The sequence below is a fragment of the Bombina bombina genome, chromosome 6 (assembly GCF_027579735.1).
Source record: "Bombina bombina isolate aBomBom1 chromosome 6, aBomBom1.pri, whole genome shotgun sequence".
Classification (NCBI taxonomy): Eukaryota; Metazoa; Chordata; class Amphibia; order Anura; family Bombinatoridae; genus Bombina; species Bombina bombina.
The window spans coordinates 776,030,667-776,048,840 of record NC_069504.1 but is presented as its reverse complement, the minus strand read 5'-3'; the positions used below and the strand labels follow the sequence as shown (position 1 = coordinate 776,048,840).

At 40.0% G+C, this 18,174-nt stretch overlaps 1 protein-coding gene across 1 annotated transcript in view; it reads left to right on the top strand.

Moving 5' to 3' along the window:
- The window catches only part of ADAM9 (ADAM metallopeptidase domain 9), a 621,882-nt gene that overhangs the window by 406,965 nt on the left and 196,743 nt on the right, over positions 1-18,174 (top strand). The window contains exon 14 of the mRNA XM_053718079.1: positions 14,731-14,926. Coding sequence (XP_053574054.1) covers positions 14,731-14,926 — 196 coding nt within the window. The remainder of the gene's footprint in view (positions 1-14,730; positions 14,927-18,174) is intronic.

Genomic DNA, 18,174 nt, shown 5'->3' with positions numbered 1-18,174 from the left:
CCCGATTCACAGGGAACATTTTCAGTTCCTGAGGTTTGCTTTTCTGGACCAGCACTTCTAGTTCATAGCTCTTCCGTTTGGCCTAGCTACTGCTCCAAAGATATTTACAAAGGTTCTGGGGGCTCTTTTAACCGTTGCCAGAACACAAGGTATTGCAGTAGCGCCTTACCTAGATAATATCTTGGTACAAGCACCATCTTTTCGTCTAGTGGAAGAACATTCTGAGTCCCTTCTCAATCTTCTTCGATCACATAGATGGAAGATTAACTTGGAAATGAGTTCTCTTACTCCAAGTACAAGGGTGAATTTTCTGGGAACTATAATAGACTCCATATCCATGAGAATATTCCTCACAGATCAGAGACGTTGCAAGCTAACTTCTGCATGTCTTGCCCTCCAGGCTTCCTTGAGACCCTTAGTGGCTCAGTGTATGAAGGTAATCGGACTCATGGTGTCCTGCATGGAATGGCAACCATTCATATCTGTCTCAACAGATCGTGCTGGACAGCCTGTCGAGAGACTCGCTCTCCTGGTGGCTCTGTCCAGATCATTTGTCCCAAGCCACATACTTTTTGAGACCATCCTGGGAGATTGTGACTATGGACACAAGCCTTTCCGGCTGGGGTGCCATTTGGGGTGCCAAGAAGGCACAAGGTCTGTGGACTCAGGAGGAGTCCTCCCTTCCGATCAATATTTTGGAACTCCAGGCAGTCTTCAATGCCTTGAAGGCATGGCCCCTTCTGGGTTTGTCCCAGTTTATCAGATTCCAATCATAACCTCAGTTGCTTATATCAACCATAAGGGGGGAACAAGAAGTTCCTTGGCGATGAGAGAAGTATCTCAGATACTAGAGTGGGCGGAGACTTACAAATGTACGCTGTCAGCAATCTACATTCTGGGCGGAGACTTACAAATGTACGCTGTCAGCGATCTACATTCTGGGTATGGACAACTGGGAAGCGGACTTCCTCAGCAGGCAATCCTTTCACCCAGGGAAATTGTCTCTTCCCCCCCAAGATGTTTGCAGAGATTTACAAGTGGGGGACGCCGGAGATAGATCTCATGGTATCCCGCCTCAATACTAAGCTACCCAGGTACGGGTCGAGGGATCCTCAGGCGGAACTGATAGATGCCCTATCAGTACCATGGAGGTCCAGACTCATATATATATTCCTCCATTACTGCTTCTCCCTCTTGTGATGGCTCGCATGAAGCAGGAGATTCTGATTGCTCCGTCGTAGCCGCGAAGGACGTGGTTTGTGGATCTGGTGGGGATGTCCTCATCTCCTCAATGGAGGTTACCTTGTCGTAGAGATCTTCTGATACAGGGTCCCTTCGTTCATCAAAATCTAGATTCTCTGAGGCTGACTGCGTGGAGATTGAACACTTAGTTTTAGCCAAGAGAGGGTTTTCTGAGAGTGTTATAGACACTCTGGTTCAAGCTTGTAAGCCAGTTACTCGGTGTGAAGAGCGTGGCTTTACCTGGTATAAGGTTAAGGTTGCCTGAATTTTAGCTTTCCTCCAGGATGGACTAGAGAAGGGTCTATCTGCTAGTTCCCTGAAGGGACAGATATCGGCCCTGTCGGTGTTACTGCACAAAAGATTGACTGAGCTTTCGGATGTGCAGTCCTTTGTTAAGGCTCTGGCTAGGATCAGACCCGTGTTTAGATCTGGGGCTCCGCCTTGGAGCCTCAATCTTGTTCTTAGTGTCTTGCAGCAGGCTTTGTTTGAGCCTATGCATACTGTTGACATTAAATTGTTATCTTGGAAGGTTCTTTTTTTGTTGGCTAATGCGCGCAGAGTTTCTGAGATTTCTGCTTTGCAATAAGATCCAGCTTATCTGTTTTTTCTCCAACATAGGTGTGTCCGGTCCACGGCGTCATCCTTACTTGTGGGATATTCTCCTCCCCAACAGGAAATGGCAAAGAGCCCAGCAAAGCTGGTCACATGATCCCTCCTAGGCTCCGCCTACCCCAGTCATTCTCTTTGCCGTTGTACAGGCAACATCTCCACGGAGATGGCTTAGAGTTTTTTAGTGTTTAACTGTAGTTTTTCATTATTCAATCAAGAGTTTGTTATTTTCAAATAGTGCTGGTACGTACTATTTACTCAGAAACAGAAAAGAGATGAAGAATTCTGTTTGTATGAGGAAAATGATTTTAGCAACCGTAACTAAAATCCATGGCTGTTCCACACAGGACTGTTGAGAGCAATTAACTTCAGTTGGGGGAACAGTTTGCAGTCCCTTGCTGCTTGAGGTATGACACATTCTAACAAGACGATGTAATGCTGGAAGCTGTCATTTTCCCTATGGGATCCGGTAAGCCATGTTTATTACGATTGTAAATAAGGGCTTCACAAGGGCTTATTTAAACTGTAGACTTTTTCTGGGCTAAATCGATTGATTATTAACACATATTTAGCCTTGAGGAATCATTTTATCTGGGTATTTTGATATAATAATATCGGCAGGCACTGTTTTAGACACCTTATTCTTTAGGGGCTTTCCCAAAGCATAGGCAGAGTCTCATTTTCGCGCCGGTGTTGCGCACTTGTTTTTGAGAGGCATGGCATGCAGTCGCATGTGAGAGGAGCTCTGATACTTATAAAAGACTTCTGAAGGCGTCATTTGGTATCGTATTCCCCTTTGGGTTTGGTTGGGTCTCAGCAAAGCAGATACCAGGGACTGTAAAGGGGTTTAAAGCTTAAAACGGCTCCGGTTCCGTTATTTTAAGGGTTAAAGCTTCCAAAATTGGTGTGCAATATTTTCAAGGCTTTAAGACGCTGTGGTGAAAATTTGGTGAATTTTGAACAATTCCTTCATGTTTTTTCGCAATTGCAGTAATAAAGTGTGTTCAGTTTAAAATTTAAAGTGACAGTAACGGTTTTATTTTAAAACGTTTTTTGTACTTTCTGATCAAGTTTATGCCTGTTTAACATGTCTGAACTACCAGATAGACTGTGTTCTGAATGTGGGGAAGCCAGAATTCCTATTCATTTAAATAAATGTGATTTATGTGATAATGACAATGATGCCCAAGATGATTCCTCAAGTGAGGGGAGTAAGCATGGTACTGCATCATTCCCTCCTTCGTCTACACGAGTCTTGCCCACTCAGGAGGCCCCTAGTACATCTAGCGCGCCAATACTCCTTACTATGCAACAATTAACGGCTGTAATGGATAATTCTGTCAAAAACATTTTAGCCAAAATTAACCCTTGTCAGCGTAAGCGTGGCTGCTCTGTTTTAGTTACTGAAGAGCATGACGACGCTGATATTAATATCTCTGAAGGGCCCCTAACCCAATCTGAGGGGGCCAGGGAGGTTTTGTCTGAGGGAGAAATTACTGATTTAGGGAACATTTCTCAGCAGGCTGAATCTGATGTGATTACATTTAAATTTAAATTGGAACATCTCCGCATTTTGCTTAAGGAGGTATTATCCACTCTGGATGATTGTGAAAATTTAGTCATCCCAGAGAAACTATGTAAAATGGACAAGTTCCTAGAGGTGCCGGGGCTCCCAGAAGCTTTTCCTATACCCAAGCGGGTGGCGGACATTGTTAATAAAGAATGGGAAAGGCCCGGTATTCCTTTCGTCCCTCCCCCCATATTTAAAAAATTGTTTCCTATGGTCGACCCCAGAAAGGACTTATGGCAGTCAGTCCCCAAGGTCGAGGGAGCGGTTTCTACTTTAAACAAACGCACCACTATTCCCATAGAGGATAGTTGTGCTTTCAAAGATCCTATGGATAAAAAATTAGAAGGTTTGCTTAAAAAGATGTTTGTTCAGCAGGGTTACCTTCTACAACCCATTTCATGCATTGTCCCTGTCACTACTGCCGCATATTTCTGGTTTGATGAACTGCTTAAGGTGCTCGATAGTGACTCTCCTCCTTATGAGGAGATTATGGACAGAATCAATGCTCTCAAATTGGCTAATTCTTTCACTCTAGACGCCTCTTTGCAATTGGCTAAGTTAGCGGCTAAGAACTCTGGGTTTGCTATTGTGGCGCGCAGAGCGCTTTGGTTGAAATCTTGGTCGGCTGATGCGTCTTCCAAGAACAAGCTACTAAACATTCCTTTCAAGGGGAAAACGCTGTTTGGTCCTGACTTGAAAGAGATTATCTCTGATATCACTGGGGGTAAGGGCCACGCCCTTCCTCAGGATCGGCCCTTCAAGGCAAAAAATAGACCTAATTTTCGTCCCTTTCGTAAAAACGGACCAGCCCAAGGTGCTACGTCCTCTAAGCAAGAGGGTAATACTTCTCAGGCCAAGCCAGCTTGGAGACCAATGCAAGGCTGGAACAAGGGAAAGCAGGCCAAGAAACCTGCCACTGCTACCAAGACAGCATGAAATATTGGCCCCCGATCCGGGACCGGATCTGGTGGGGGGCAGACTCTCTCTCTTCGCTCAGGCTTGGGCAAGAGATGTTCTGGATCCTTGGGCGCTAGAAATAGTCTCCCAGGGTTATCTTCTGGAATTCAAGGGACTTCCCCCAAGGGGGAGGTTCCACAGGTCGCAGTTGTCTTCAGACCACATAAAAAGACAGGCGTTCTTACATTGTGTAGAAGACCTGTTAAAAATGGGAGTGATTCATCCTGTTCCATTAAGAGAACAAGGGATGGGGTTCTACTCCAATCTGTTCATAGTTCCCAAAAAAGAGGGAACGTTCAGACCAATCCTAGATCTCAAGATCTTAAACAAATTTCTCAAGGTCCCATCGTTCAAGATGGAAACCATTCGAACTATCCTTCCTTCCATCCAGGAAGGTCAATTCATGACCACGGTGGATTTAAAGGATGCGTATCTACATATTCCTATCCACAAGGAACATCATCGGTTCCTAAGGTTTGCATTCCTGGACAAACATTACCAGTTCGTGGCGCTTCCTTTCGGATTAGCCACTGCTCCAAGGATTTTCACAAAGGTACTAGGGTCCCTTCTAGCGGTGCTAAGACCAAGGGGCATTGCAGTAGTACCTTACCTGGACGACATTCTGATTCAAGCGTCGTCCCTTCCTCAAGCAAAGGCTCACACGGACATTGTCCTGGCCTTTCTCAGATCTCACGGCTGGAAAGTGAACGTGGAAAAGAGTTCTCTATCCCCGTCAACAAGGGTTCCCTTCTTGGGAACAATTATAGACTCCTTAGAAATGAGGATCTTTCTAACAGAGGCCAGAAAAACAAAGCTTCTGGACTCTTGTCGGATACTTCATTCCGTTCCTCTTCCTTCCATAGCTCAGTGCATGGAAGTGATCGGGTTGATGGTGGCGGCGATGGACATAGTTCCTTTTGCGCGCATTCATCTAAGACCATTACAACTGTGCATGCTCAGTCAGTGGAATGGGGACTATACAGATTTGTCTCCGAAGATACAAGTAAATCAGAGAACCAGAGACTCACTACGTTGGTGGCTGTCCCTGGACAATCTGTCTCAAGGGATGATGTTCCACAGACCAGAGTGGGTCATTGTCACGACCGACGCCAGTCTGATAGGCTGGGGCGCGGTCTGGGGATCCCTGAAAGCTCAGGGTCTTTGGTCTCGGGAAGAATCTCTTCTACCGATAAATATTCTGGAACTGAGAGCGATATTCAATGCTCTCCAGGCCTGGCCCCAGCTTGCGAGGACCAGGTTCATACGGTTTCAATCAGACAACATGACGACTGTTGCGTACATCAACCATCAGGGGGGAACAAGGAGTTCCCTAGCGATGGAAGAAGTAACCAAAATTATTCTTTGGGCGGAGTCTCACTCCTGCCACCTGTCTGCTATCCACATCCCAGGAGTGGAAAATTGGGAAGCGGATTTTCTGAGTCGGCAGACATTGCATCCGGGGGAGTGGGAACTCCATCCGGAAATCTTTGCCCAAGTCACTCACCTGTGGGGCATTCCAGACATGGATCTGATGGCCTCTCGTCAGAACTTCAAAGTTCCTTGCTACGGGGCCAGATCCAGGGATCCCAAGGCGGCTCTAGTGGATGCACTAGTAGCACCTTGGACCTTCAAACTAGCTTATGTGTTCCCGCCTTTTCCTCTCATCCCCAGGCTGATAGCCAGGATCAAGCAGGAGAGGGCGTCGGTGATCTTGATAGCTCCTGCGTGGCCACGCAGGACTTGGTATGCAGATCTGGTGAATATGTCATCGGCTCCACCTTGGAAGCTACCTTTGAGACGAGACCTTCTTGTTCAGGGTCCGTTCGAACATCCGAATCTGGTTTCACTCCAGCTGACTGCTTGGAGATTGAACGCTTGATTTTATCGAAGCGAGGATTCTCAGATTCTGTTATCGATACTCTTGTTCAGGCCAGAAAGCCTGTGACTAGAAAGATTTACCATAAACTTTGGAAAAAATATATCTGTTGGTGTGAATCTAAAGGATTCCCTTGGGACAAGGTTAAGATTCCTAGGATTCTATCCTTCCTTCAAGAAGGATTGGAAAAAGGATTATCTGCAAGTTCCCTGAAGGGACAGATTTCTGCCTTGTCGGTATTACTTCACAAAAAGCTGGCAGCTGTGCCAGATGTTCAAGCCTTTGTTCAGGCTCTGGTCAGAATCAAGCCTGTTTACAAACCTTTGACTCCTCCTTGGAGTCTCAATTTAGTTCTTTCAGTTCTTCAGGGGGTTCCGTTTGAACCCTTACATTCCGTTGATATTAAGTTATTATCTTGGAAAGTTTTGTTTTTAGTTGCGATTTCTTCTGCTAGAAGAGTCTCAGAATTATCTGCTCTGCAGTGTTCTCCTCCTTATCTGGTGTTCCATGCAGATAAGGTGGTTTTACGTACTAAACCTGGTTTTCTTCCAAAAGTTGTTTCTAACAAAAACATTAACCAGGAGATTATCGTACCTTCTCTGTGTCCAAAACCAGTTTCAAAGAAGGAACGTTTGTTGCACAATTTGGATGTTGTTCGCGCTCTAAAATTCTATTTAGATGCTACAAAGGATTTTAGACAAACATCTTCCTTGTTTGTTGTTTATTCAGGTAAAAGGAGAGGTCAAAAAGCAACTTCTACCTCTCTCTCTTTTTGGATTAAAAGCATCATCAGATTGGCTTACGAGACTGCCGGACGGCAGCCTCCCGAAAGAATCACAGCTCATTCCACTAGGGCTGTGGCTTCCACATGGGCCTTCAAGAACGAGGCTTCTGTTGATCAGATATGTAGGGCAGCGACTTGGTCTTCACTGCACACTTTTACCAAATTTTACAAGTTTGATACTTTTGCTTCTTCTGAGGCTATTTTTGGGAGAAAGGTTTTGCAAGCCGTGGTGCCTTCCATTTAGGTGACCTGATTTGCTCCCTCCCTTCATCCGTGTCCTAAAGCTTTGGTATTGGTTCCCACAAGTAAGGATGACGCCGTGGACCGGACACACCTATGTTGGAGAAAACAGAATTTATGTTTACCTGATAAATTTCTTTCTCCAACGGTGTGTCCGGTCCACGGCCCGCCCTGGTTTTTTTAATCAGGTCTGATATTTTATTTTCTTTAACTACAGTCACCACGGTACCATATGGTTTCTCCTATGCAAATATTCCTCCTTAACGTCGGTCGAATGACTGGGGTAGGCGGAGCCTAGGAGGGATCATGTGACCAGCTTTGCTGGGCTCTTTGCCATTTCCTGTTGGGGAGGAGAATATCCCACAAGTAAGGATGACGCCGTGGACCGGACACACCGTTGGAGAAAGAAATTTATCAGGTAAACATAAATTCTGTTTTTATGCTGATAAGGCCGTTTTATGCACTAAATTAGGGTTCCTCCCGAAGGTGGTGTCAAATCGTAACAATAATCAAGAGATTGTTGTTCCTTCCTTGTGTCCTAATCCTTCTTCAGCGAAGGAACATTTGCTTCACAATCTAGATGTGGTTCGTGCCTTGAAGTTCTATCTTCAGGCTACTAAGGAATTCAGACAATCTTCTTCTTTGTTTGTCATCTATGCGGGGAAGCGTAAGGGGCAGAAGGCTACTACGACCTCTCTATCTTTCTGGTTGAGGAGCGTCATTCACTTAGCTTATGAGACAGTGGGACGACAGCCTCCTGAGAGGATAACGGCTCATTCCACTAGAGCAGTGGCTTCCTCTTGGGCTTTTAAGAACGAAGCCTCAATGGATCAGATTTGTAAGGCGGCTACCTGTACCTTACACATTTTTTCTAAATTTTACCAGTTTGATGTGTTTGCTTCGGCTGAAGCAGCTTTCGGGAGAAAAGTTTTGCAGGCTGTGGTGCCCTTAGAATAGGGTCCGCCTCTTTTTTTTTTTCTGTTCCCTCCCGTTATTCATTCAGTGTCCTCTGGAGCTTAGGTATAGTTTTCCCAACAGTAAGGAATGAAGTTGTGGACTCTCCCTGCCTTATGGAAGGAAAACATAATTTATGGTTATTTATTTATTTATTTTTGATGGGCGGCTCCCTTGTTATATTATTTCTTCTGGCACCTTTTATACCCTGATGTTTCTCCTATTTTTCCTTGTTCCCTAGACAGAATGACTGGGGGATAGGGGAAGTGGGAGGGATATTTAAGCCTTTGGCTGGGGTGTCTTTGCTTTCTCCTGGTGGCCGGGTGTTGTATTTCCCAACAGTAAGGAATGAAGTTGTGGACTCTACCTGCCAGGAAGGAAAGGAAATTATCTGGTAAGCATAAATTATGTTTCTTTCATGTAATTAGCAAGAGTCCATGAGCTAGTGACGTATGGGATATACATTCCTACCAGGAGGGGCAAAGTTTCCCAAACCTTAAAATGCCTATAAATACACCCCTCACCACACCCACAATTCAGTTTTACAAACTTTGCCTCCCATGGAGGTGGTGAAGTAAGTTTGTGCTAGATTCTACGTTGATATGCGCTTCGCAGCAGGCTGGAGCCCGGTTTTCCTCTGAGTGCAGTGAATGTCAGAGGGATGTGAAGAGAGTATTGCCTATTTGAATTCAATGATCTCCTTCTACGGGGTCTATTTCATAGGTTCTCTGTTATCGGTCGTAGAGATTCATCTCTTACCTCCCTTTTCAGATCGACGATATACTCTTATATATACCATTACCTCTACTGATTCTCGTTTCAGTACTGGTTTGGCTTTTTACTACATGTAGATGAGTGTCCTGGGGTAAGTAAGTCTTATTTTCTGTGACACTCTAAGCTATGGTTGGGCACTTTTATATAAAGTTCTAAATATATTTGTTTAAACATTTATTTGCCTTGATTCAGGATGTTCAATATTCCTTATTTCAGACAGTCAGTTTCATTATTTGGGATAATGCATTTGAATAATACATTTTTTCTTACCTTAAATTTGACTTTTTCCTGTGGGCTGTTAGGCTCGCGGGGGCTGAAAATGCTTCTTTTTATTGCGTCATTCTTGGCGCAGATTTTTTTGGCGCAAAAAAATTTCTTTGTGGTTTCCGGCGTCGTACTTGTCGCCGGAAGTTGTTTGTGTTTGCGTCATTTTTTTGATGTTTTGCGCCAAAAATGTTGGCGTCGACGGATGTGGCGTCATTTTTGGCGCCAAAAGCATTTAGGCGCCTAATAATGTGGGCGTCTTTTTTGGCGCTAAAAAATATGGGCGTCATTATTGCCTCCACATTATTTAAGTCTCATTGTTTATTTGCTTCTGGTTGCTAGAAGCTTGTTCATTGGCATTTTTTTCCCATTCCTGAAACTGTCATTTAAGGAATTTGATAATTGTTTTTTCTATTACATATTGCAAGATGTCTCAGATTGACCCTGGATCAGAAGCTACTTCTGGAAAAACGCTTGACTGAGTTCAGTCCTACCAAAGCTAAGTTCATTTATTTTAAATGTTATGAATGCTTATCTTTAGCTATGGTTTGTAATAGGTTATCATGATAAACTTTTACATGCAGAATCCGTTAGTATTTATGCTTTATATATTGCCATTCTTTTTACATCTTATGTACAAGAAATATTTAGAAGATGTTTAAGAAATATTTTTCTGATTCTATTTTAAAGGCTTTGTCTGACTTTGTGCCTTCTAATAAAATGTTTAGGTCTTTTTCAACTTCTTTTTTGATTATTGAAGTTTCAAATGACCAACAACATACTGATTTATCCTTCTCTGATGATGTTTTTTCTCATTCAGAATTTTCTTCATCAGATATTGACACTAACAAATCTACTTTTTTTTATTAAAGTACATTTGTTCTTTGTTGAAAAGGTGTTGATTATTTTACATTAAGGTAACTAGTTCTTTTTCAAGACTAGCTAACACTATTTCTGCTTATTTATTCTTCTGTGTTTTCAGAGGTTTTTTTCCAATTCCTTATACTAGGGAATGGAATAGGCTGATAATTTTCTTTTATTCCTTCTTCAAAGGTTTTAAACTATACTCTTTGCCGGCAGTTTAATTCAATTTGGAGGGTTCTCCAATTTATTGGGGCTATCTCTACTCCTACTAATTATGCTATTGTTTATATAGCAAAATAGTATTTATTTTTATTTAGTTGGTTGTATCTTATTTATGGAAAATTATTTAGTTTCAGGTACTTTTCTTGGACCTATGATTTATTTGGATGTTGCAATTGATTCATTTTTTCTGTTTACTTTAAGTTCAAGTATCAGATTATGATTTATTTTAGCATTGTTAAAGGGACAACATTTACTAGACTAGGTGCTGTTGCATTTGTCTTGTTGTTTTGCATTTATTGATTATGCAAGTCCCACTGTATTGTCTGGTCCTTTAACTGCACTATCATGCTAATAATTTCATTTGTATCTTCATTTTATTGAATATTTTCGCAAATTAGGTTTAATCTATGTCTTTAGCTGTTTGAGCTAGAAGAATGTTGTGGTTTCTAAAAATCCATATTTCTTTTGTTCTAAGATAATCAATTATTTGTTTTATAATTGGATTCAATTCTTAACTGTTACTCTGGGCTTCAAGATTGAGTTCTAAGACTAAAACTTTAAGCTTATACTAGTTTGGTTGTTCTTATTATGGAATGAATTCCTGAATTCTTTCCCAAGTAACATGTTTTTAATTGGAAATTTTTTTCCGTTCGAAATCAGCTCCCTTAAATTGCGATGTATGTGCCGTATTCCAGCTTGGCTGGCAAGGGGCAGGTTAAGACTTTTTTGAAATTTATTTGGTTCTATTCAGGTCCAAATTTCTTTGATTTTATTCCAGTAAGGAATTCCAGTAAGAAAGTAACACTTTCTTTAAGTGTGTTTCGGTCCTATTTATTTTGGGTACTGTTGAAGCATGGCTAGTCACCCGTGGGGTTCAAGCGCTGCTCAGACCTGGAATCTTCTGGGGTATTTCTTCCAGTTCCATTTTTAGGAACTGAGTTTTGGAGTTTTTATTCAAACTATTCTGCCTTTTTTTGGTCAGTGATAGCATTATTTGTTTTCTTTAGATACAATAAATGCATATTTTTTCTGTATTCATTCAGATTATTTTCTGAGGATGCGGAATCTCATATGATTCACTTTGTTCTTCAGGACATAGTTAGAGGATCTTTTTTTCAAAAGCTCTTGATTCCTCTCACAAGGGTCACCTTTTTTTGGGTTTCCAGATAGTTTGTGTCACTGTCTTTGTCTCTATCAGACAAGGGACAATTTTATTGGGTTCCGTCTGTCGGTACCTTTAGTCTCTATTATTTCCTTCAGTTGCTATATATGCATAGAAGTTTTAAGTCTTATGGCCACAGCATTGGATTCAATTCCCTTTGCTCATTTTCAATAGAAAGAACCTTTCCAGTCTTTTATGCTGAATTATGGTGCAGGGATTCTAGGATTTCGCATTTTAAATCTTCAAATCCCAATATTTATCTCTTTTGATTTGGTGGTTAAGATCACCATCATTTAGTTCGACAGGTCTCTTCGTGTCTTTCAACCTGGACCATGATCTCTACAGATGTGAGTCTTTTTGGTTGGGAGGCTGTCTGAGGATCTCTGTCAGCACAAGGGGTTTGGAAATCTCAGGAGGCGAGATTACCATTTGATATTTTAGAACTCCGTGTTTTCTCAGAGTTTTTCAGTTAGTTTCTTTTTGAGGAAGAGACGTTTATTGTTTTTCAGACAATATCACAACTATGGTGTATGTCAATCATCAGGGTAGGACTATCAGTCCTTAGGCTGTGACAGAAGTGTCTCGGATATTAGCTTAGGCTAAATCCAGCTCCTATCTAAATTCTGTGGTTTTTTTTCCCAGGTATAGATATTTGGGAAGCGGATTATCTCTGTTAATCAAGCTTTACATCCGGGAGAATGGTCTCTCATACCCAGATATGTTTTTCAATTTTTCAGATGTGAGCATTTCTAGAAATAGATCTGTTGGCATCTCATCTGAATAAAGAACTTCCCATGGGCCTATTCAGGTCCGGGGATCCTCAGGCGGAAGTAGTGTATGCATTGACATTTCTTTGGAAATTATCTTTTTGCCTATTTCTTTCCGCCTCTAGTTCTTCTTCCAAAGTGATTTCCAAAATTCATATGGAGTATTTGTTTGTTATGCTGGTGGCTCCAGCATGGCCTCTCAGGTTTTGGTATGCGGATTTCATTCGGATGGCCAGTTGCCGATCTTGAACACTTCCGTTTAAACCAGACCTTCTTTCTCAAGGCCCATTTTTTCCATCAGGATCTCAAATCATTAAATTTGAAGTGATGGAGATTGAACGCTTGGTTTCAGGCTTGTAAATCTGTCTCTAGAAAGATTTATTATTGAGTCTGGAAGACCTACTTTTCTTGACATTCTTTTAAAATTCATAGAATTTTATTATTTTTTTCAGGTTGGTTTGGATATGGTTTTGTCTGCAGTTCTTGTTAGGACAAATCTCTACTCTTTCTGTTCTTTTTTCACAGAAAGATTGCTAATCATCCTGATATTCATTGTTTTTGTTCAGGCTTTGGTCCGTATCAAGCCTGTCATTAATTCAATCTCTCCTCTTTGGAGTCTCAATTTGGTGCTGAGGGCTTTACAGGCTCCTCCGTTTTGAAACTATGCATTTTCTGAACATTATATTACTTTCTTGGAAAAGTATTGTTCCTTTTGGTTATTTCTTCTGCTAGAAGAATTTTTGAGTTATCTGCTCTTTTTTGTGAATATCTTTTTCTGATTTTTCATCAGGATAAGGCAGTGTTACTTCCTGATATTCATCATTTTTTTCAGGTTTTGATTCGTATCAAACCTGTCATTAAGCCAATTTCTCCTCCTTGGAGTCTTATTTGTGTTCTGAAGGTTTTTCAGGCTCTTCTATTTAAGCATATGCTTGCTCTGGACATTAATTACTTTCATGGAAAGTATTGTTCTTTTTGGACATCTCTTCAGCTAGAACAGCTTTTGAATTATCTGTTCTTTCTTGTGAATCTCTTTTTTCTGATTTTTTTTCATCAGGAAAAGGTGGTTTTTGCTGTCCTCATTTCAATTCTTACCTAAAGTTGTAAATTCTAACAAACATTAGGGAGGAATTATTATTTTCCTAAGACTTCTTTGGTGAGATTCTTACTTTCTATGTTGAAGCTATTCAGATTTCAGATAGACTTCTAGTCTATTTTTTATCTTTTCTGGTTTTAGGAAGGTCAAAAAGCTTCTGCCATTTATTTGGCATCTTGCTTAAACTTTTGATTCATCATGTTTATTTGGAGTCGGGTGGATTCCCGCCTCGGAGGATTACGGCTCATTCTACTAGGTAAGTTTCTACTTCCTGGGCTTTTTAAAGAATGAAGCTTCTGTTGATCAGATTTGCAAAGCAATGACTTGGTCTTCTTTGCATACTTTTACTATGTTCTACCATTTTGATGTTTTCTCTTCTTTAGAAGCAGTTTTGGTAGAATGGTACTTCAGGCAGCTGTCTCAGTTTGATTCTTCTGCTTATAATTTCAGTTTTTTTCATTATAAAACTTGAAACTTTTTTGATTTGGGTAGTGGATTCATTTTTCAGCGGAATTGGCTGTCTTTATTTGATCCCTCCCTCTCTAGTGACTCTTGCGTGGAAGTTCCACATCTTGGGTATTTATTATCCCATACGTCACTAGCTCATGGACTCTTGCTAATTACATGAGAGAAAACATAATTTATGTAAGAACTTACCTGATAAATTCATTTCTTTCATATTAGCAAGAGTCCATGAGGCCCACCCTTTTTTGTGGTGGTTATGATTTTTTTGTATAAAGCACAATTATTCCAATTCCTTATTTTTTTGATGCTTTCGTTCCTTTCTTATCACCCCACTTCTTGGCTATTCGTTAAACTGAATTGTGGGTGTGGTGAGGGGTGTATTTATAGGCATTTTAAGGTTTGGGAAACTTTGCCCCTCCTGGTAGGAATGTATATCCCATACGTCACTAGCTCATGGACTCTTGCTAATATGAAAGAAATTAATTTATCAGGTAAGTTCTTAAATAAATTATGTTTTTTGTGGCACATATTACATCTTCAGAAGAAACACACACCACCGCCAGCTCTCTGAGAATGTGTGGTGTTTGAATACTGGTGCACGGGCCCTCACAGGATATGTGCATATGCTGCAGAAAACAGTAATAACTTTTACTAGACGCATTTTTGGTAAAGGAAGTATATTGCAAAAATGCTTTTATTTTAAATTAAAATGTATTTATGCACGTTTAAATTTTGACCTTTCTATTCCTTTAATAAAGCATTTTCACATTATGTGAGGTAGACTAGATATGACGTCTGTTAATCCAAAGTGTCTTTTCTATATTGCGTTTGTTATTTATATCACTTTGTATCTCCTATTTATTTTACCTTTGATTTCATTTCAGTTCTCTCCTGGTGGCACAGTGTGTCGTGGAGTAGTAAATGAATGTGATCTCCCTGAATACTGCAATGGCTCTTCTCCTTTCTGCCAACCTGATGTCTTCATACAGAATGGACATCCATGTCAGAATAGCCAAGCCTATTGCTACAATGGCATGTGCCAGTACTATGATGCCCAGTGTCAGGCTATTTTCGGTGCCAGTAAGTACTTTGTAGAATTAAGAGTTAAAGGGACACTGAACCCAAAACTTTTCTTTCGTAATTCCGATAGAGCAGGAAATTTTAAGTATCTTTCTAATTTACTCCTGTTATCAATTTGTCTTCATTCTCTTGGTATCTTTATTTGAAATGCAAGAATGTAAGTTTAGATGCCGGCCCATTTTTGGTGAACAACCTGGGTTGTCCTTGCTGATTGGTGGATAAATTTATCCACCAATAAGAAAGTGCTGTCCAGAGTCCTGAACCTAAAAAAAAAAAAGCTTAGATGCCTTCTTTTTCAAAGAAAGATAGCAAGAGAACGAAGAAAAATTGATAATAGGAGTAAATTAGAAAGTTGCTTAAAATTGCATGCTCTATCTGAATCACGAAAGGAAAAAATTGGGTTCAGTGTCCCTTTAACTGAGGGATATGCCTACAAAATATGCTAAGCCTAGTTAAAGGGCTATGAAACCCAAAAATGTTTTATTGTGATTCAGAGCATACCATTAAAAAAAAAAAGTTTCCAATTTACTTATATTATCAAATTTGTTTTATTCCCATGATATTCTTTGTAGAAGAGATACCTAGGTAGGCATCTAGAGCACTACATGGCAGGAAATAGTGCTGCCGTATAGTGCTCCAGAAATGGGCAAGCTGCTAAGAATTGTATCCCTGCTTTTCAACAAAAGATACAAAGAGAATGAAGAAAAATTCATAATAGACATAAACTTAGAAAGTTGTTTAAAAGCACATGCTCTGTCTGAATCATGAAAGAAAAATTTAGGGTTTCATGTCCCTTTAATTTATTTTGGATTTTTTGTGAAAATAATAAATAAAAAAACACCTCACTCACTCATGTTCAGGAATGTTGTGTATATTGTAGGTTGAATGGCCAAGACATTGTTCAGCGGTTCTATGTTTCCTCTATACCCTTCTCTTCCTTTATCTCAACTCAAAGGGACACTGAAGTCAAAATAAACTTTTATGATTCAGAAAGACCATGTTGTTTTAACACACTTTCATTATCACATTTTGCATAGTCTTTCTGTATTCACACTTTCTGGTGAACAAGATCCTACTGAGCATGTGCACAAGCTCACAGGGTATACGTATACTTGTCTGTGATTGGCTAATGTCTGTCACATGATACAGGGGGCCGGAATATGGGAGAAAAAATAAATTTGTCAGAAAAAAAATCTACTGCTTATTTGAAATTCAGAGTAGTCTGAAAATCAGCATAATGTTATATAAAAATAAAAAAAACTATATACATTGTTACAAAAACACCCCCAGATTGGTTTTATAAATGGATCATCTACAAAACATCTATACAAAGAAAAATCTAGTGTACAAAGTCCCTTTAAAGGGATTCTGAAGCCACGTTTTTTTCTTTAATGATTCAGATAGAGCAGGCAATTTTAAGCAACTTTCTAATTTACTCCTATTATAATTTTTTATTTGATCTCTTGGTATCTTTATTTGAAAAAGCAGGAATGGAAAGTTTACCAGCCGGCCCATCTTTGGTTCAACACCAGGGTAGCGCTTGCTGATTGGTGGCTTACTGCAGTGACTGCAAGCTCGTGGTAGCAGTTAGCACATATAAAAGTAACCAGAGATCAGATCTCTGGTAAATTTTATAAATGTGCCCCAAATGCCCCAAAAATCAAGTGCAATATACTTTATTAAAAAATAAAGATAGTAGCATCTTTATTTTTTAATAAAGTAACTGCACTTAGCCGTTTTTGGGGACTAAAGTTGTCTGGTGTAGGGTGTTAGTAAAAACAACAGCACTGAAAAGTCCCTTTACATTGCAGTCTACGGAACTGTGTGTTCTCTGTAAATATATATTTATATGACTATATACATACAGTATATATATATATATTTATTTGGTAGTATGTGTATATACACATTAACGCATAAATATATGTGTCTGAATCATGAAAGAAAAAAATTTGTTTCATGTCCCTTTAAAGGGACGGTAAAGTCAAAATGAGACATTCATGATTTAGACAAAGTATACAATTTTAAACAACTTTCCAATTTACTTCTTTAATCTATTTTGCTTCCTTCTCTTGTTATCCTTTGCTGAAAGGTTTATTTAGGAAAGCTCAGGAGCATCAAAGAACCTAGGTTCTAGCTGCTTATTGGTGACTGCATATTAGGATTGCCACCTCGGCCATGTTTTCATGGACACTTATGAGTTATACATACTGCAGAGTGTGCAGAGGGGTACATGAATGGCCGAGGTAGCAACCCTACTGCATATATCTATCTATCTATCTATCTATCTATCTATCTATATATATATGTGCATAGCTGCTCCTTCAACAAATGATACCAAGAGAATGAAGGAAATTTGATCATAGAAGTAAGCTGGAAATCTTTTTAAAATTGTATGTTCTACCTAAATCATGAAAGAAACATGGATTCCATGTCCTTTTAACTGATAACTTGAGCTACATATGTCTTTTTAGCTTTTGTTTAAATTTATATTTTTGGCGCTAATGTGCACCATCTCCATCAAGCTACAAGTGCTCATTGTTTTGTTTTTACTTTCCTGCCTCATCTGTTGTTTGTTTCAGTACCATTTTATAACTAGAGATGCAACATATTCATAATTATCTACTGTACTCATTAAAGGGACATTAAACACTAAATACATGCTAGATATAATGATGCATTCAAAGAAAAGATTGGTCCATGACTAACATGTAGATGTATTTTTTAAAGTTTCATTAGTTGTTTAAAAAGTGACAAAATAAGTGTAAAGTTTTAGTGTCTATAAAACACTGGGAGCTGCCATGTTGTAACTTGTGTTACCTTCTCTGCTGTGGCCAATTAGGGTCAGTTATAAATAGGTCATTAGAGTGTGCAGCCAATGGTTGTGCTGGATTTAACAGTGTTCTGCACTTCCATTTCTAACAGGAACTGAAAAGCTCACAATTTCAGAATGGAATTACAGGCAAAGAGGATAAAATAAATAATGAAAGTATATTGCAGAGTTGCTTTATTATATACAATTTATCTTTTTATATAACCATCTCAAAGTGTTTAATGTCCCTTTAATGTTGTAACGGACCGTTTCACACACAAGGGGTTAAACCGCCGTTTAGTAGATCTCCCCTTCCAGAGACACAGGCACAGCTACTGCAGAACACCGAACTCCCGAACTGGAACCTCACGAATAGCTGCTAGCAGATGAACAGGACAAGCACCCAAGCGGCTTACACTTCTGGCAATCAGTCTTT